General features: G+C 45.8%; 1 protein-coding gene across 1 annotated transcript in view; it reads left to right on the forward strand.

The window, feature by feature from the left end:
* ACACB (acetyl-CoA carboxylase beta) overlaps positions 1-20,918 on the forward strand; it is a 100,550-nt gene that overhangs the window by 66,101 nt on the left and 13,531 nt on the right. The window contains exons 28-40 of the mRNA XM_039240620.1: positions 1,646-1,783; positions 2,514-2,613; positions 2,704-2,811; positions 6,865-6,921; positions 7,160-7,201; positions 8,435-8,650; positions 10,825-10,980; positions 11,746-11,949; positions 12,801-12,956; positions 17,002-17,124; positions 17,212-17,481; positions 18,659-18,756; positions 19,802-19,922. Of these exons, the coding sequence (XP_039096551.1) occupies positions 1,646-1,783; positions 2,514-2,613; positions 2,704-2,811; positions 6,865-6,921; positions 7,160-7,201; positions 8,435-8,650; positions 10,825-10,980; positions 11,746-11,949; positions 12,801-12,956; positions 17,002-17,124; positions 17,212-17,481; positions 18,659-18,756; positions 19,802-19,922 (1,789 nt within the window). The remainder of the gene's footprint in view (positions 1-1,645; positions 1,784-2,513; positions 2,614-2,703; positions 2,812-6,864; positions 6,922-7,159; positions 7,202-8,434; positions 8,651-10,824; positions 10,981-11,745; positions 11,950-12,800; positions 12,957-17,001; positions 17,125-17,211; positions 17,482-18,658; positions 18,757-19,801; positions 19,923-20,918) is intronic.

Below are 20,918 nucleotides of genomic sequence, written 5' to 3' on the forward strand. Positions count from 1 at the left end.
GCCTCAGGCTCTGTACTGACAGTGTGGAGCCTACTTGGGATTCTGTCTCTCCCTCTCTCTGCCCCTCCCCTGCTCTCTCTCTCTCTCAAATGAATACATAAACTTTAAAAAACAATTAAAAATGCTGCAGGGACCCATGTCAAACTGTGGGCTGAATTCAGCCTATGCCACTATGCCAGTTTGCTACTCTACACTTAGCTGTCTGAGAGCAGGGAGCCTGGGGTGGGGGTGTTGATTTCAGGGGGCCCCAACAGGAAGGCACAGAGGCCCTGTCCCACCTGGGTCAGGTGTCTCCAAGATCACCCCGACTTGACAGTTGGCTGGGAAGATTTACAGGGCTCAGTATGTGTCCTGCTTGTGGCTGTGACGTGTCACAGGGAAAGCCCATGAAGCGGGCATGGTCCCCAAAAGGAAGAGGGTCATGGGGGTGAAGTCCCCAGGACGCCCAGTGCAGGAGACCTCCCCAGGGGAGTCCCGTAGGATGCGCTCGGTTGCCCCAGCAGCGCATTGTGACGGCCTGTGTTCAGTGCAGTCCAGCAGCTGGTTACAGACCCAGCGCCCCGGGTGCCCGCTGGGGGCCGCTCATGTTGACGTCCTCTGCCTTGTACCCAAATCCCCGACTCCAGAAGGAGAGCAGGTGCTCGGCACAAACCACAAGGCACAGTGAGCCTCTTGCATGCTTTAGGGACCGGCGGGAACCCTCCCCAAGTTCCCAGACGCCAGCCGGTGGGCAGCCTCGCCAGGAGGTCTCCTTTCAGGAGAGCACCCCCAGGTCTCTTTTCTGCACCCCCTCCCGTAGCCCCCCCTTCCCTTGATGCCAGGGCCCAGTTATAGCTGCTCCAGGGTATCTGTTTGCATTTGCTGCTGGTGCGTGGCGCACCCTGGAGGCAGTGGCCAGACAACCTCTCATGGGCTGCTGGTCGAGGCACCAGTTTTGGTTTCTGACCCTGTCCCAAGAGTGGGTTTGATGGAGGGGTAGAAACTGGGAGAGCAGAGGCCTGGCATTTCTCTCTAGAACCAAGCCGGCCCTTTCACTAGCCACCTAGGGCTGGGCTCTCCAGAAGTTGGCCCTAAGAGTGTTCATTCTCTGTGGCTGAGTTCACGGTGTTGGATTTGGACTTGGGACCATGTGGAGGGGTGGCCTTGTCTGCATGCGTGCATGTATGCATCATTCATTCACTCACTCACTTACTCACTCACTCACTCATTGCACTCTTAGTCTGTACCGGGTCCTGAGCAATCAAATAAAAGACTCCTCAGCCCCACGCTTGGGTGGCTCAGTCGGCTGAGCGTCCTGCTTCAGCTCAGGTCATGAGCTTATGGTTTGTGAGTTCAAGCCCCACATCAGGCTCTGTGCTGACAGCTCAGGGCCTGGAGCCTGCTTCAGATTCTATGTCTCCCTCTCTCTCTGCCCCTCCCCACTCACAGTCTGTCTCTCTCTCTCAGAAATAAATTCAAAAAAACATTAAAAAATTAATAAGTAAAGAGGACTCCTCAGCCCCAGACCCCAGCCCCTCCCACCCCTAGGTTCACTAGGGGAGGGCTCTGGTCTGGTCTGGCTCATCGAAGCTTCCAGGGAAGGAACAGCTTTTGGGGCCAGATCTTCAAGTAGCTGCTTCATTCCCCGCCTCTGGTCCCCCTGCAGGATGGCCGTGCCCATCAGTGTCACCAACCCCGACCTGCTGAGGCACAGCACCGAGCTCTTCATGGACAGCGGCTTCGCCCCACTGTGTCAGCGGATGGGGGCCATGGTTGCCTTCAGGAGATTTGAGGACTTCACAAGGTACCCAGAGTGGCCCTGTCTCCCAGACTTCTGGAGCAGAGGGCCGAGCAAGCTTCTCCTGCCCCCACCCATTTGTGTGTGCGGCCTGCCTGTGACACTCTGGGCAAATGCTGCCCGTGTGCTTCCTCGCTGTGACACTCTGTGCAAATTATTTAACCTCTCTGCGCCTTAGTTTTCTCACCTTTATAATGGGGAGAAGAGAAGGATCTCCTTCATAGGCTTACCGGGAGAATGAGATGAGATAGAGTATATTAAATGTTGCATTAAGGTAAAGTTAAGGAATAGACGGCATTCTCAGTAAATGTCAGCGATCAGTCTTGTTATTATTGCCCATGCTCCCACCTGTTCCTGGGTGCTGTGCGTCGTGCTTGGGTTGTCTTGTTGTAACTCCACAGTGGCCTTAGTTGATTTGGTGAAGGGAGGTGTGAGGGTCTCCCAGCTGGTAACAGGGGGCACCCAGCTGAAGCCCCGGAGCATTGGACACCCTTTCTTTTATTTACGATCTCAGATCACATAGGTCCCTTCTTCCCTTTGGGGAAAGACCCCATTGGTGGTGACTAGGACCTGGTCAGGGACCGAGTGAGCCCTGGGTGGAGTTGTATGAGCTCACAAAGCCTTGGGCGGGAAAGAGGAAGGACCCAAGCCTTCATCTGTCCGGAGCGAAATCTTGGTCTACGACCTCAGGGAGCCAGCAGCCCCTCAGCCCTGCCTCTCCACCCCACGCCCCCAGGAACTTCGATGAAGTCATCTCCTGCTTTGCCAACGTGCCCAGGGAAGCCCCCCTCTTCAGGAAGGCCTGCAGCCCCTTGTACTCTGAGGAGGAGAACAAGGTAAGCGTTCTGAGCAGGGAGGGTGTCCAGGAGGGGCGGCCTGGGGGCCCTGAGTCCCTCCTCCTACCTGCCATTATCTGTCTCTCCCAGAACCTCAGAGAAGAGCCAATCCACATCCTGAATGTGGCCATCCAGTGTGCGGACCACCTGGAAGATGAGCAGCTGGTGCCGATTTTCCGGACGTTCGTACAGTCCAAGGTACGCTGGGCATGCTTCTGGCCCCGAGTCACTGAAGGATGGGGGGAGAGCTGTCGCGGAGAGGCGTCCCGTGTGCCCGAGTCCACCGTGCACTTCAGAGCCGCAGACCTGGCTTCCCATCCTAGCTCTGCTGCTCCTGACAGCCTGTAGCCCGGGCAGAAGTGACTGAATGCGGAAGAGCCTTGGCTTCTTCCCCAATAACATGGCAGCATTTTTCTCTCCTGGAGTGTTGGAAAGATCAAAGGACAAAGTATGTGCAGTGGACGTTTGAACAACATGCACACATTTTTTTCCAACACAGGTTATGGCTATGAATGTAATTTCTCTTATGATTTTCTTCTCATTGGCTTCCCTTATTGTAAGACTAGAGTATATAATACCCATAACATGCAAAATATGTGTTAACTGACTGTTGAAGTTCTAGGTAAGGCTTCTGGTCAACAGTAGGCTGTTCATAATTAAGTTCTTGGAGAGTCAAAAGTTATACATGGATTATCGACTGCTCAGGGGTCAGTGCCCCTAACCCCCACATTATTCATTATTCAGGGGTTACCTGTATACCAACCACTTAGCTGGGGAAGTGATGAAATGAGCCAGTATATATGCCATTTCAGAGATGCATTTGATAAATAGTTAGGGGTTTCGGGGGGAATGCTTTTTGTCGAAGTAACCAGAAAACTCAAATCTTTAAATACATAGTCACTGATGCTGACTCCCATATATGCAAAGACTTTGCTTTTATAACCACGTGGTAGTTGCGAGCGTATTTTCTCACCCCCGCAGTAGGGACAGCTGTTATATATGCTCACAGACCTCAGCTGCAAACAGCCATGGAGCGGCTTGGCAAGCGTAGGTGGTAGAAACGGCAGGAAGGTACTGTGTGACCTCAGGCAGGTCATTTTACCTCTCTTTTCCGTAGTTTCCCCATCTGTAAAATGGGCTGCGGAGATTTCTGAACTCATAAATTAATCAAATCTCCCAGGCACACTGCCTGGCCATTAGTTCTAAGTTGGGCTCAACTTCAAGACCACTTGGAAATTTTTAGTTGTCGTTTTTTTAGTCTGTTTATCTGTACATTGTTGTGTTCTCCATATTATCCAAGTGGGAGGGACACTTATTACCTCCTCTGACTTGGTGTCCCTCAGAGGACCTGGTGCTTCCTAGGCGGAAGATGGGGGTTAATGGTACTGAGTCCTGGATAACACCATGAAAGCTTAGGGACATATTGTCAGTGATTTACTTAGACTTTACTTGATTAATTAACAAATGTAGGGGCGCACCTGGGTGGCTCAGTCCACTAAGCGTCCAACTCTTGGTTTTGGCTCTGGTCATGATCTCACTGTTTTATGAGTTCGAGTCTTGTATCGGGCTCTGCACTGGCAGCACAGAGTCTGCTTAGGGTTCTCTCTCTCCCTCCCTCTCTTTCTGCCTCTCCCCCAGTTGCATTATCTCTGTCTCTTTAAAGAAATAAATAAAATAAAATAAAAAAAAAACCAGTATAATGATGTTCATTGTAGAAAATGTTTAAGGTGCAGAGAAATCTGAAAAGTAGACTTTATTTTTTAATTTATTTAAAAATTTTTTATGTTTTTTTTACTTTTTTTTTTTTTTTAATTCTTGAGAGAGACAGAGTGTGAATGGGGAAGGGGCAGAGAGAGAGGGAGACACAAGAATCCAAAGCAGGCTCCAAACCCTGAGCTGTCAGCACAGAGCCTGACACGGGGCTTGAACTCACAGACAGTGAGAGCAAGACCCGAGCTGAAGTCAGATGCTTAACTGACTGAGCCCCCCAGGTACCCCTGAAAAGTAGGTCTTAAAACAAAGCCCACAACCCTACCATCTAGCCCCGGGATGAAGATATTGATGTATTTCCCTTTGGTGGGTTTCTTCTTGACATTGCTAATGTCCTTCCTGAAGTTACATCTGGCCTCCAATGGCATAGATGATAAGGCATAGATTTGAGGGGTTGTGGTTTGCCCTACCCTTTAACCAAATCAGATGATGCTCAAGATAAGTGATGTTTCTTGCCTGGAGAGGGCAGAATGGAGGGAAAAGTATGGGCAGTGAGTGATGTTATATGTGTGTGTGTGTGTGTGTGTGTGTGTGTGGTATGTGTGTGGTAAAAACATACCAAAGAGAGGAGAGCTAGAAGAATATATACCTAGGGGAAAGGGAAGAACTTTTAATGTTATATATTTTATATTATATATATATATACTTTAATATATTTATGTTTAACATTATATATTATGTTATATAAAATATATCTTTTGTTATATATTTAATGTTCTGTATTGCTAGAGTATTTAAATTTTTTTACATTAAGTATATACCTATGTACATATTCTCACGTACACACACTAATATACATATACTTTCCCATGCACACACTGATGCATATCCTTAGTTGAGAACTAATGATTCAGGCTCCCTGTAACCAGGTTAGTTTGCCCACATTGAAATCCTCTTCCATTTTATAGTTTATCTTCTTCTCTTTGCAACCGACATTCCATTAAGTTTTCTTTTTTTTTCTTAAGTTTATTTATTTTTTTTGAGAGCACAAGCAGGGAAGGGGCAGAGAGAGAGAGAGAGAGAGAATCCCAAGCAGGATTAGCACTGTCAGTGTGGAACCCGATTTGGGGCTCAAACCCATGAGCTGTGAGATCATGAGCTGGGCCGAAAGCAAAAGTTGGACACTTAACCAACTGAGCCACCCAGCCACCTCCCATTAAGTATTATTTTGTGTTTGTCTAGTTCCGTCTTTCTGAAATGCGCTGAGACAACTCATCTCCCCTAATAATTTTCTTTACTATATGGACAAGTTAAGCAAGAACTGTATTTCTTTGTCTTTTGTGTTTTTCTTTCCCCTTATATAATACTATAGAAAATAATATTTCATTTAGGGATTAACTAAAAACAGTTTTGTACTTTTCTTGGATGCCTTCCAATTGGAGTTTAACATACAGAAAAGTATACAAATCATAAATGTACAACTTAATGAATTTTCATAGTGAATTCCCAAGTGTAACCAGCATTCAGATTAAAAAAAAAAAAACCCCACAAACTAATGTTCTCAGCTCCTCCTTGCCAGAGATAACTGACCACTAGCCTGAGTTTTAACAATATAGATTAGTCTCACCTGTTCTTGAATTTTGTGTAAATGCAGTCATATGGTGTAGTTTCTTTGTGCCTGTCTTTTTTTCTTTAAAGATTTTATTTTTAAGTGATCTCTACATCCAACATGGGGCTCGAACTCACAATCCCAAGATCAAGAGTCACATGCTTTTCCAACTGAGCCAGCCAGACACCCCAACTTTTCTTTTTTAAAAATATGACAGTGACCTCTCCCCTCAATTTTATTAAAGCTTTCATGATATGTTTAAATAATAATATGGATAATATATGTATATTTTAATATAATAGCTTTACTAAATATAATTCACATACTACACTATTCCCTCATCAAAAATATACAATTCAGCATTTTTTGGTATATTCATTTAGTTGTATGACCATCATTATGACAAATGTATTTTATTCTATTTTTTTAACACTTATTTATTTTGAGAGAGAGAGAGGATGGAGGAGGGGCAGAGAGTGAGGGAGAGAGAGAATCCCAAGCTAGTTTCACAGCCAGTGCAGAGCCTGATACAGGGCTTGATCCTCTGACCGCAAGATCACAACCTGAGCTATCAAGAGACAGATGCTTAACAAACTGAGCCACCCAGGCACCCCTAAATGTATTTTAGGACATTTTTACCATCACCTCCTAGCAAAAACACTTATTAGCAATCATTCCCCATTTTCCCTCAACCAACACCTTCCCTGCCCCTCCCCACCCTAGGCAACCATTAATCTACTTTCTATCTCTATGTTTCTGCCAATTCTGGATGTTTCATATAAATAGAATCATGCAATATGAGGTCTTTTGTGATTGGTGTCTTTGACTCAGCATCATGTTGTCAAGGTTCATCCATGTGGGAACTTGTATCAGTACTTCATTTCTTTTTATAGCTAAATACTATTCCATGACATACTTGGTTTTTACCGTAGAAAAACATCCTTGTGGATTACGGGCTCCGAAGAATCACGTTCCTCATTGCCCAGGAGGTCAGTGCGATTCTTGGTGCATCTGTGTGAGTCTTTCATGTTCCTTAAGACTTGGTGCCGATGATTTGATGTTTACTCAGGAGAAGGGAGTGGAATAGAGCAATCACTAGAAAAGAGAAGGTTTTCAAATGATTCATTCTGGAAACAGATGGGGTTACAGCTTTTAAAAAAACAACAAAACAAGTATTTGTATGTGTCTGCTTGATTTCATTGTCTCTTGTATGGGTTTCTTTTGCAGAAAGAATTTCCGAAGTTTTTCACATTCAGAGCAAGAGACGAGGTATGATGTAAAGCAGGGATAGTGTTCTTGCCTCCCTGGCATCTTCGATCTTTGGGAAGAGTATAGTTCCCAGTCCTTGAGGTACCTCTATATTCAAGAACAGACATGTAACTTTTGCGTAAACTCCAGCCTTCCTCTGGGATTGTGTTTCCCTGTGAGGCTAAGCCCCTATGCTGCCTGCCCTTTCAGCCTTCACTCAGATTTCTCCCTCATCTGTGTGTCACTTATGTCAGCAGACGGCTCTCCCAACCTCCTTTTCTTTTTAAAAAAATTTTTTTAATGTTTTATTTATTTTTGAGAGACAGAGAGAGACAGAGCACAAACAGAGGAGGGGAAGAGAGAGATTGACAGAATCTGAAACAGATTCCAGGCTCTGAGCTGTCAGCACAGAGCCCAATGCAGGGCTCGAACTCATGAACTGCGAGATCATGACCTGAGCAGAAGTTGGACACTCAACCGATGGAGCCACCCAGGCGCCCCTCCCAACCTCTTTTTCTTATGTTCCTGCAGACCGACTGCCCGTTTTGATAAACAGAGTTTGACTAGAACACAGCCACGCCCATTGATCTCCTGTTTCCCGCTGTGTGCTTTCTCGGGCCAGTGGCAGAGATCACGTGGCTCTGACCAACCGTGTGGTCCACCAGCCTCGTATCTTCCCTCTCTGGCCCTTAAAGAAAAGCTTTTGCTCATCCCTATTCTAGAACAGGCAGGCTTATTCCCATCACAGACTCGGGACTCTATCCTATTCAGTATTCTGTGGTTTAATTTACCCAAAGCCTTCCATTTCTGGGTTAGACCCCACCTTTCTATAGGGTCTTCATCTCCTCTAGTTCAGTCTCCAACACTGTCTGTTGCTTCCTTCTGGGGACCAGTTTCCACCGAGAAACCAGCCTTTAGTGACTTCCTGAGAGGTACCCTGTGCTGTGACAGAAAAGAGGCTGTGCTGGCAGGTGCTGAGGTGCAGGCAGGCTCACCTGGGAGCTGAGAGCCTGGTGCTGGCACACAGGTCTTACAGAGCTTGTGGCTCTTGTCTGGACCCTCCCAAACCCCGAATCTCTTGAGCCCTAGGGCTGCCCACGGCTACCATAAGGAAGGCTACATCCCCTGAGTGCTAAACCCACAAACACCAGGGGTCTATAGGACAGGGTGCCGACCAGGCAGCCGTGCAGCCCCAGTGTCAGATTCAATGTCTGTCTGTGTGTCTGTCCGACTTTGCTCTCTGGCCGCCGGCAGTTCGCAGAAGATCGCATTTACCGCCACCTGGAACCCGCCCTGGCCTTCCAGCTGGAGCTCAGCCGGATGCGCAGCTTCGATCTGACCGCCGTGCCCTGCGCCAACCACAAGATGCACCTGTACCTGGGCGCCGCCAAAGTGCAGGAAGGTGTGGAAGTGACCGACCACAGGTTCTTCATCCGCGCCATCATCAGGCACTCGGACCTCATCACGAAGGTAAAACGTCGCGGAGGGTTTCTTTCTCCCCTGAACTTGTCGGTCTTCGCTGGGCTTTGCCCCTACTCTGTCTGCGTGAGAAGGGAACCGAGAAGGTAAAGAGGGCTAGGGTATTCAGGGAATTGCTTGTATGTGCTCACGGAGGGTGTGATCATTTTTCAACACATTCAGAATAGTCATCTATGATTATAGTGTGAATTTTTCAAAGAATACTGAAAACTACATTTTCAATCAAAAATTTTAATTAAATTAAAATTTTAAATGAAATTAATGTAAATGTAAATTTTTAATTTTTTAATTAAAATTTTAAATGAAATTAATTTAAATTTTAAAAATTAATTTTCATTAACATTTTAGTTAATTAAATTAAAAATTTAAATTACAGGGGCGCCTGGGTGGCTCAGTCGGTTGGGCATCCGACTTCGGTCATGATCTCAAGGTTCGTGGGTTTGAGCCCCGTGTTGGGCTCTGTACTGACAGCTAGCTCAGAGCCTGGAACCTGCTTCACATTCTGTATCTCCCTCTTTCTCTGACCCTCCCCTGCTCATGCTGTCTTTCTCTCTCTCTCAGAAATAAATAAAAACAATTAAAAATAAAATAAAATAAAATTTTAAATTACATTGATTTAAATTTAAATTTAAAAATTTTTTAATATTAATTAATTTTTAATTAAAATTTTAGTTAATTAAATTAAAATTTTAAATTAAATTGACTTAAATTTAAATTATTTTAATTACTTTCTAATTAAAAATTTTTAAAAATGTTTGTTGTTTGAGAGAGAAAGAGAGCAAGCTGGAGGGCGGAGAGAGAGTGAGAGAGAAATCTCAAGCAGGCTCTTGTCAGCTCAGGGTCCGACGTCAGGCATGAGTTCATGAACCATGAGATCATGACCTGAGCCAAAACCAAGAATTGGACCCTTAACCGACTGAGCCACCCAGGTGCCCCTGAAAACTACTTTTAAAAACCAAGGAGAAAGAGGGACACCTGGGTGGCTCAGTCAGTTCAGCGGCCGACTTTGGCTTAGGTCATAACCTCACAGTTCGTGGGTTTGAGCCCCGTGTTGGGCTCTGTGCTGGCAGCTCAGAGCCTGGAGCCTGCTTTGGATTTTGTGTCTCTTTCTCTTTGCCCTTCCTCCACTCTCACTCTGTCTCCCTCTGTCTCAAAGAAGAAACATTAAAAAAAATTTTTTAATCAAGGAGACAGACCCAGAGTCCCACCATGCAGGGGTCAGCCCCGTTGGTGACCCTTTCCAGGCACGATTCCATACATAGAGTTACCGGTGGAGGGTTGTGGGCGGGGGCTGAGGAGGGACCAATCATTTGAAATTTGTTGCTGTTTTACTGGTCAGTCAGTGCCTCGTCGACCTCACCTCCTGTGTTAATGAAGATGATCTGCCTCATGCCCTGTCCTTGCCTGGATGTACCGTGGGTGTGATGTTTTGTTTTGTATTGATGGATGTTAAGCTGATGTCAGCTTTTTGCTGCCTCGATCAACTAGCTATTTTCATGGGTCTTACTATTTTCAGGTACAGTAAGGCCGCTAGATCGGGAACCAGTTGCCACTACAAAGATTGTCGCTCTCAGATCCCAAGAGGAGGGGCACACCATGCCACCGGCAGCCACATGGGGAAGCATCAGGGGCGGCCGAGAGGCAGGGGAGGAGGGGAAACGTGGGTCAGAGCCTTCGTTGTGGCTCCTGCAGGAAGGAGCAGGTGCGGCAGGGGAGGCCGGCTTGGGACTGGCTTGTCTGAAGGATTTTAGCAGGTTCTGGAACTGAGGGGCTGTCTCTAGTTGTCTGGAATCTGGGCCTGGGGTGATTAGGGCAGGTGGACAGTGACCTGGAAGGTGAGAGCCCCACAGAGGAGGTGTGTGCTCTGGACTGGTTGGTTTGCATTTGTGAAAAGTGCACTGCCTTTGGGTGAGTTGTTGACTATCTCTAGGAATTGGTAACCCTGGAGGGTCAGTCCCTCCAGAGTCACTGAGGCCCCACTGGCCAGAGCATCACGATACAGAAGATAGAAGGCAGGGTCACTGTGCACAGGGTCACCTGCAGAGGCAGGGCTCCGCATACTTGCTGGAGGAGGGGAAATGTTTTCCTGCCTCCGTGTCTGCCCGAGGCCCCGTTTCCGGCCCCTGCGCCCCTTGCCTCAGCGCCTGTCCCTCCCGCTTTGGCAGGAAGCCTCCTTTGAGTACCTGCAGAACGAGGGTGAGCGGCTGCTCCTGGAAGCCATGGACGAACTGGAGGTGGCGTTCAACAACACGAGCGTGCGCACCGACTGCAACCACATCTTCCTGAACTTCGTGCCCACCGTCATCATGGACCCCTTCAAGGTCTCGCCTCTGGGGAGGCTCTGGGTCACCTCTCCCTGGGCCTGTGGCTCTTCTTTCCTTGCTGTTTTTGGGGACTTGTCTCCTTGCACTCGAGACCCGAGTTCCCAGACACGTATGTGCGTTTTCAAGCCTCGGTTGCGGCTGGTGAATTCCCGAGCCGTATCTGGGCCAATGCCCTCAGGGTTGTCCCTGTCCTGCTGCTCAGCCTTCGCGGGCAGCCTTCGCAAGTATCCTTTGGGATGACATGAATGCCCGAAATGTCTGGCAAAACAAACTTTCATCCCTGGTTCCTGGCTCTTTAGGCTCTTGGGGACCGTGTGTGGGAGGGAAGGGGACAGAGTCCCGGGACATCAGCTTGTCATCTGTGGAGTACAGAGGGCCCATGCCAATGCCCCATCTCCGCAAACCCACATAGTGCTCAGAAAGGAAAATGCCAAGGCTCCAGCTACACGGTGGAGATGAAGATTGACACGATGTAGGTGTACCAGCTCTGTCACTTACCAGCCTCAGTGTCCTCCTCTGTCAATGGGGTATAAAAATGCCGCCCTCTCGAAGTAATTGTGAGATGGAATGAGATCATATATACTTAGCATGTGGCTATTTCTGGCCCGTAGTGGTTGGCTAGATAATGTGTCGCAGGTGTGTTGCATGCCATGTCCCTCGTCATTCCGCTATAATTAGAACTATTTACAAATGGCTAGAACTGTCTATCACAAGTGTGCATGGAATGGACCCTGAGATGAGATCGCTGTGATTTGGGGGCAGATCGAGGAGTCCGTGCGTTCCATGGTGATGCGCTACGGCAGCCGGCTGTGGAAACTCCGTGTGCTGCAGGCCGAGGTCAAGATCAACATCCGCCAGACCACCACCGGCAGTGCCGTTCCCATCCGCCTGTTCATCACCAATGAATCGGGCTACTACCTGGACATCAGCCTCTATAAAGAAGTCACGGACCCCAGATCTGGAAACGTAAGGCTGGGCGGGGCTGCAGGGACCCCCTCAAAGCGGGAGGCAGGGGCAGTCTGCTCATGAGAGCAAGACGCAGACTCAAATGGTGTTTGGGGATCCATCGTGTTTTGCCACGATGGATCGGGGTGGCTGCTTTGAGTTTACGGTAAATGTGTTAGCCTCTGAATTCCCGTTGTTCGTTCCTCTGGGAAGGAGAATCAATCCAAAGTTTAATCCCTTCGAGGACTGTGTTTGGGAGAAGGTGTGGAGTGCCTGGGGTCACTGTAATGCAGCTCCCAGGCTGCTTCACTTAGGGAAGTGGGTCATTTCCCCAGCTGTGCCTTAGAACCGATGTTTGTAAACTGGACCAAATATCCCACTGACTTCCAGTTTTACATATATAACTGTTTATTTTTAAGCGATTAAAGAGTCTCAGGAGGGCGGAAAAATAGTACAGAGGGGAAAAAATGACTGCAGGGGGTTGCTAGGTACCCTTCCCCCAACTCCCCCCAATGGTAACACCATGAACATGAGACCTTGTCATGACAGGTGGTTGACATGGGCACAGTGCTATTAACACAAAGGCGGACTGGACTCTATTCAGATTTCACCAGTGTTTGCGTGTGTAAAGTACTACGACAGTCACATTTCTGGAGCTACACTCCCATACCTGTCACTGTCCCTTCTTGTCCGGGCTGCCCACAGGGGCAGAGAAAGGAAGAGGAGCTCTCTGGGGCCTGCGCTGTGTCGTGTGACGTGACGTGCTTCGCTTCTCTGCCGCCTTTTCTTTGGGAAGGGTAGGAGCGAGTTGGACAGGAGCGTGGTTCTCCGAGAGCCCCTCCTTCACTCTATTTTTCTTTCTGTCTTCCCAGATCATGTTTCACTCCTTCGGCAGCAAACAAGGCCCCCAGCACGGGATGCTGATCAACACCCCCTATGTGACCAAGGACCTGCTTCAGGCCAAGCGATTCCAGGCCCAGTCCCTGGGTACCACCTATGTGTACGACTTCCCGGAGATGTTCAGGCAGGCAAGTCCTGTGGCGACGGCGGCCCAGGGCCCCGTAGGGGTCCCATCGGCCTCCCCCCCAACCCCCGGCCTTGCTTACTCTTCTGAAGACTGCAGTCTAAAGGATGAGGTCTCTGTGAAGAGAAGGGACTCCATGGTGGGAATTCCTTCCCAGTGTTTTGTCTCAAATAAGCCTACTTTCCTCCCGATGGTAAAAAGTACTATGATGTAGAAACTTTGGAAAATAAAGGAGTGTGGAAAGAAAGAAAAAAGGGACCCATAGTTCCGTGTCCCAGAGACACGTTGCTTAATAATTTTGGTGTGTTTCCTTCTGGTCTTTTTAAAGCTCATTTATTAAGAGCTCATGTATTAAGGTAGTTGCCTGCCTCCTACCAGGCACCGTTCAGTGGGCAGGTGGACCCTGAGGGAGAGGGTGGAGTCACTCACTCGCTTTAAGGAACTTGTAGTCTACTTTTTAAAAAATAGCATCTTGTTGTGTTTTCCTGGTGTTTAAACTATTCATTGGAAAATAGAGAAGAATAGGACTCCACAAATAAAATTCCACCCTAATGTAATCTGTTCACCATTGTTACTGAAGTAACATTTTAGTGTTTCCTTCGAGTATTGTTACCATGCCTTTATTTCTTTATGCAGTAGAGCCTTCCAGGGAGACCGAACAGGAGGGCATTGGTGATACAGTGTCTGTTTACATCCCTTCCATTGCCTTGTGAATGATGGCTGTGAATCCGTGGTTGTGGACCTTCCCCTGTAGGCAGGAAAGCGTCCGTTCACTTGAGGCATAGGAGAGGCCGACTAGTAGGAAAAGCTGCCCTTTGCAGACTTGGGCTTGAATCCCAGATCTGTCCTTTGCTTTCTGTGTATAGTTGGGCAAGTTTCTTCACTCCTGGGGGCTAGTCTCCTCCCCCGTGCAGTGGCATTAATAATAGTATCTGCCTTGCAAAGTTAATAGTATCCAATTCCTTGCAAAGGAATATATGTATTCAGGAGGTGCTTAATTAAATAGAAACTTTTATGATTATGAATGTCATTGTATCCTTTTGCCTTTTACCTCAAGGGCCATAAGATACGAAAAAGGCAAATCAAGAGCAAATCCATCCCCTTTCTTTTAGGTAAAGAAACAGAATACTGTGGACAGCCTATACATTTGAAAACTTAAAAACAAAGAAAAATTTTCAAGAAAACTGTATCGTATCAAAACTGACTCAAGAAGAAGTAGAAAATCTAATAGATAATTAGCATTAATGAAATTGAATAATAGTTCAAAAAAGCCTATTTACTAAAATTGGGCCCAGATGGTTTTATAATTTCTATCTAGCCTTCAAAGAACAGATAATTCCCTTTGTATACAAATTGTTTAGTGACTAGAAAAAATAAACGGAATACTTCTTCACTTGTTTTTTCCAGTTATTATTACCTTAATATGGAATCACAGATTAGAACATTAGGAGAAGGGAAATATGTTGTCTCATTTATGAACATGGGCACAAAAATAATAAATAAAATATTAGTAAATGAAATCCAGGGGCGCCTTGGTGGCTCAGTCGGTTGAGCGTCCGACTTTGGCTCAGGTCATGATCTCACAGTTGTGGGTTCAAGCCCCGCGTCAGGCTCTGTGCTGACAGCTAGTTCAGAGCCTGGAACCTGTTTTGGATTCTGTGTCTCCCTCTCTCTCTGACCCTCCCTGTTCATGCTATGTCTCTCTCTCTCTCTCTCAGAAATAAATAAAACATTAAAAATTAAAAAAAAAAAAAAAAAAGAAATCCAGTAATGGTTTTTTAAAGTTGGACTAAGTAAGGTTTATCCTGTAACTGCTTATATGATTTGATATTAGGAAATCTATTAATGTAATTTACCATACTAATAGATTAAGAAAAAATTAAAATTTCTCAATAGATATGAAAAAAGTATTGGACAAGATAACATCTGTTCATAATAAAAACTTTTAATAAACTATGAATAAAAGGGAGTTTCTCTTGATAAAAGATATTAATCTCAAATTAATAGCCCCAATGGTAAAATGTTAAAAGATCTATCTATCTACCTATCTATCTATCTCCTTTATTACCATATCTAGTCAACATTTTCTTTTACTGGAGTTCCTGGCCAATACAATAAGACAAGAAAAAAAAGTAAAAGGCATAAAGACTGAAATGCAAAAGAAGAAAGCAAAATGGTGTTTTTGCAGATGATATAGATGCCCATATAAGAAATCTAAGAATCTGGGGGCGCCTGGGTGGCTTAGTCGGTTAAGCGTCCGACTTTCGCTTAGGTCATGATCTCGCGGTTCGTGGGTTCGGGCCCCGCGTCAGGCTCTGTGCTGACTGCCAGCTCAGAGCCTGGAGCCTGTTTCAGTCTGTGACTCCCTCTCTCTCTGACCCTCCCCTGCTCACGCTGTCTCTCTCTCTCTCTCTCTCCTAGAAATAAATAAAACATTAAAAAAAAAAAAATTAAAAAAAAAAAAAAAGAAATCTAAGAATCTGTAGAACCAGTGAGATAGTATAGCAAGATTGCTAGGTACAAGGTCAGTATATAAAACTTCACTGCATTTTTATAGACCAGCAGTAATCAAGGAAATTGGCAAAAAAAGAAACTGACATGGTCGATAAATGTATTCAAAGGCGGTCTTTAATAATCAGGGAAGGACAGATCAATACTGCAGTATAATTTCACACCCAGCAGACAAGTAAACATTAAAATATTTGACAAAACTAAGTATTGGCAAGTGCATGGAGCAAAGGAATTCTTCTGCCTTCTTACTGGAACTGTAAAGGGTTTTAAAAAATGAGAGAGCAGGGCCACCTGGGTGACTCAGTCACTTAAGCATCCAACTTTGGCTCAGGTCATGATCTCACAATTCATGAGCTCCAGCCCCGTGTCAGGCCCTGTGCTGACAGCTCAGAGCCTGGGAGCCTGCTTTGGATTCTGTGTCTCCCTCTCTGTCTTTGCCCCTCCCCCACTTGTGCTCTGTCTCTCAAAAATAAAAATAAACATTAAAAATAGGAGAACAATTTGATAATTTTGAGCAAACTTGAAGCTTCACAAACCCACTGACCCAGCAGTTCCACTCCTAGGTACATATCTGGTAAGACTTTAGTCCAGGTTTATAAGAAAAAACCATCAGAATGCTCATTACAGCCTGACTGTTAATACTGTAGGATTGGAAGCAGCCTGATGTTCCTTAGGAAAGGTTATGAATAAGTAAATTATGATCTATTCACACCATGGAAACTGACTACCAGAAAAAATGATCCAGAGTTAAATTTCCCAATGAGGATAAAGCTCTCAAACCTATGGGGGAGCCAATGGGGCAAAGTGCAGAAGGATGTGTCCAGGGCCAGACCATTTATTTAAAGTTTAAGTCATGCAGGGGCACCTGGCTGGCTTGGTGGGAAGAGCACACAACTCTTGATCCTCATGTGGGGCTCGAACTTATGACCCGTAGATCAAGAGCCACGTGCTCTTTCCATTGAGGCAGCCAGGTGCCCTGCGTGTTTTAAATGTATGCATATATAATGAAAATCATAAAAACACACACAGGACTAGTAGACACTAAATTCAAGACAAATAGTCATCTGCAGTTGGGGAGAGGTCGGAGGGATGGGTTGGGGAGGGGTTCCCCAGGGGCCTCAACTGCATTTTTCTTAACCCTTTAAAAAAATCATAAGCAACCACAGAAAAATTAGGATTTGACAAAACCATGACATAGGTGCTTGGGTATTTATTATTCTGCATATTTTTCTGTGTGCTTTAAATTTTTTTTAATGTTTGTTTATTTTTGAGAGAGACAGTGGGGCGGCGGGGAGAGAGAGAGGGAGACACAGAATCCAAAGCAGACTTCAGGCTCTGAGCTGTCAGCACAGAGCCCGACGCGGGGCTCAAACCCACAGACCGTGAGATCATGGCCTAAGCCAAAGTCAGACGCTTAACCGACTGAGCCCCTCTGTGTGCTTTAAATAGTGGATAATTTAAAAAAAAGAGAGAACTAGAAAATGTGTTTCCCTAACGGTGACTTGAGTGAGGTTTTCTCTTTCTTTCCCTGTCCCCAGGCTCTCTTGAAACTGTGGGGCTCCACGGACAAGTACCCCAAAGACATCCTGACCTACACCGAACTCGTGCTGGACTCTCAGGGCCAGCTGGTGGAGATGAACCGCCTTCCTGGAGGGAATGAGGCAAGAATTCAGCAAAGCCCAGCCCCTTTCCAAAAACATTCCCCCAAAGAAACAAACTGTTTCCCTGTGTGTTTGCCCCTTTGGCAGGTGGGCATGGTGGCCTTCAAGATGAGGTTTAAGACCCGAGAGTATCCAGAAGGGCGGGACGCCATCGTCATCAGCAATGACATCACCTTCCGCATTGGGTCCTTCAGCCTGGGAGAGGACCTTCTGTATCTGCGTGCGTCTGAGATGGCCCGGGCGGAGGGCATCCCCAAAATCTACCTCGCGGCCAACAGTGGGGCCTGTATCGGCCTTGCAGAGGAGATCAAGCACATGTTCCAGGTGGCTTGGGTGGACCCAGAAGACCCCCACAAAGTACGTCACAAAGCCAGCACTGTGGTGTGATATCGCCCGCGGGCGGTGACGCGCCCACAAGAGGGGCGGGAAAAGTCGTAGTGGTCTTTGTGTATAAAGCAGAGACATACGTACAGTGCATAAAAGGCATATAAAGTATATCAATATTAAAACTTAATGAGAGGGAGTGGCAATTAGGAAAAAGTGTCTAAAAAGGCACCTTAGGGGAATGATCACGAAGAGAAGTTTATAAATTTACTGGCTGATACAGCCTGAGCAGCTCCTGAAAGCGCTGTGCATGGAAGAGAACGAGACACAGTCCCTGGCCTCAGAGAATTCTCAGAAATCGTCTGGGAGACATACAGACACCAGCCACAATAAAAGGCACAGTGAATGAGAGAAAAGCCCACATTTCATGATGGGGAAGTGCAAGGGACCAAGCTATTTTTTGCAGTCAGAGCATGCATTCAAGAGGGTGATATTGCCCTGGCCAAAGGGGGCAAAAATTACTTTTTTGTGTAAAAAGCAGATATACGTATGTGCACACACATGCATATACACGCACACATATACATATGCATACATACACATGGTATATACACTGTATAATAAAATTTGGCGGAGGGAGCTGGCGATAAGGGGGAAAATAGACCCTTCAGGGGAGCAACAATGAAAAGAGCATTGAGGAACTGATTCAGAGCAGGACGAATGTGAGGTTGTGTGTAAGGATGAGTGGGAAGCGCTTATCACTGATCAGACCTTCAGTTTATAGCTGTTATTAATATGGTGTTAACATCAGGGGTACCTGGGTGGCTCAGTCGGTTAAGCGTCCGACTTTGGCTCAGGTCATGATCTCATGGTTTGTGACTTCAAACCCCGTGTTGGGCTCTGTGCTAACAGCTCAGAGCCTGGAGCCTGCTTCAGATTCTGTGTCTCCCTCTCTCTCTGCACCACCACCCCCCGCCCCCCACTCACGCTCTGTCTCTCTCTCACTCTCAAAAATAAATACAAATATTAAAAAAAATTTTTTTTAATATGGTATTAACATCAGACATGTTAACTATGCGATTAACACATTGTTAACTCAATACTAACCTCTGCCCCTATAGAGTTGTGTTTTTTTTTAGAAAGACATTGGCTGTTGAGTACAGGAAGCTGGACTTATAGCCTCACTGGAGTGTATATATATATTTTTAAGGGATTTAGATACCTGTATCTGACGCCCCAAGACTACACCAGAATCAGCTCCCTAAACTCTGTGCATTGTAAACATGTCGAGGAAGAGGGAGAGTCCAGGTAAGTAATTTATCAGGGAGCTCCTTCATTTTGCCTGTGGTCAATTTCCGCTGCTAATGGGCTTTTCTTTGCCTCTGGGCTTGTGGGTGATGTTTTCAAATGGGGGCGGGTGGTGTTTGTACAGTGGGGACCCCTGAGCTTTCCGGACGCTGATGACTTAGACACCTGGGGCATTCTCCAGGGTGAGCCCATCCTTGACATCCCAAAATGAGTCATGGCTTTCATAAAAATAGTACATCACGCAAGAATTAGATGCATTCCCATGCGGTCCCTGGAGCTGCAGGCTCACGTTTGTGCCCAAATTAGCCAAACTGACACAGCAGTGATTTGGCAAGCTGGTAAGGTGTGGGCAGGGCAGGAGTCTGCCCCAGTGAGAAGGTCCAAGGCTACCAGGTATCTTTTCCAGGGAATGTTATGGGGTTTTGTTTGTTTTCGGTTTTGTTTTTGTTTTAGTGAGGTTGACAAAAGCAGAATTCCCAGCCTAGGTTTTCTGGAATATTAGTTGGTAATATGCTGTAGGGGGATAGTGAAGAAAATTTTCCATAATCGATAAGTTGAGGGACACTGAATTTAAAGGAGATCTAAATAGTGTCCTTACTGCAGACCTTCTCAGAACTTTTAACTGTTACAGTGCCTTGTGAATCTTTAACAGGGGTTGGGCTGTATAGTGGCTTACACTTCTGTGGCCATAGAATCTTGATAGACTGACCGACTGATTGGTTGATTGATTGTGAACCAAGTGGCCTTCCCTATCTCTCTGTAGACCAAACGCTATTCTAGATGGTTTTTGGAGGTAGGCAAGGCAGGGGGACATTTCATTAGGATAGCCTCCAGATAGGCAGACATCTTTGGTTGGAAGGGCGATAATTACTGATGCTGTACTTGCCCTTCTAGAAACTTCAGGACCAATTGTGAGGGTCCTAGACATCTGCTTTATCACCTTCTATTCCCTCACTTTGTTCGTCCCTCCTGCCCCCGGTCCTGGGTCAGCCTGGAATTTTTTTGGGCTGGAATGTGGTCTTGAATCCATGTTTGGTTTGTGAAGGTATGTCATCACGGATATTATCGGGCAGGACAGTGGACTGGGTGTGGAGAATCTAAAGGGCTCGGGCATGATTGCAGGGGAGTCCTCCCTGGCTTACGAAGAGATCATCACCATCAGCTTGGTAAGTCTCCTATCTTATTTCCTTTTCCTTTGCATCTTTCTCTTAATAGAATTTTTAAAAGTGTCACAGAAGTAAAGAGCCCCGTGCGTTCATCATGCAGCTCTGGTGATTGTCTGCAAGCAGCTAGTCCTGGGTCTTCGGTCCCTCTGCTCTCCTGTTTGGGGACATTTTAAAGCAAGCCCCCTGCCCTGTCATTCCATCTGTGGATGCCCCGATGTGGATCTTTTCTGGATAAAGACAACCCCCCCCCAGTGCTTTTTTACAGAATCCTGATACTGTTATTTACACCCAACAACATCAATGGCAATTCTTTAATATCCTTGAAACCTGATTCTTGGTCAGTTTTAGCAATTATCTCAAAATGTATCTTTTTATAGTTGTCGTGTTTGAATCATGGTCCAATCTCCTCTTATTCAAAAGGTACTGAGTATTTAGAAGAACTTTAGTCTAGTTTTAACTGGTACTGAATGAAAATCTCCTCCCTCCCTCCCTTGGCCTTTTCAAAAATATTTACTGTTTCTGGTAATACTACTCTTTCATGGTAGATTGTCATTCAAGACCTTATCTTTACATTCGATGTCGGATCTTCAGTTTCTGAGGTGGAAAATGTGGCCATGAGTGTCTTCCTTAGACTTGGGTTCTGGATCTCATCTACATATATTTCATGTATATTTCAAATATATATATATATTAATATCTACAAAAATATATGTATTTCCATATATTCCAAAATACGTATTTTTACATGTATCATATATACCATTTATATATCATATATAACTACATCTGATGACATATATATAATATGTCATGTATATATTATATATGTCATAATGTATATATAGTTATGGTGACATCATGATATATGACATATATAATATATAATTACATGTGCTGACATATCACATATATCATATAATTATATGTACATTATGACATATCATAGTTATATAGAAGATGTATATCATAGGGGCGCCTGGGTGGCTTAGTCGGTTA

The sequence above is a fragment of the Hyaena hyaena genome, unplaced genomic scaffold (assembly GCF_003009895.1).
Source record: "Hyaena hyaena isolate Hyena2069 unplaced genomic scaffold, ASM300989v1 scaffold_0, whole genome shotgun sequence".
Classification (NCBI taxonomy): domain Eukaryota; kingdom Metazoa; phylum Chordata; class Mammalia; order Carnivora; family Hyaenidae; genus Hyaena; species Hyaena hyaena.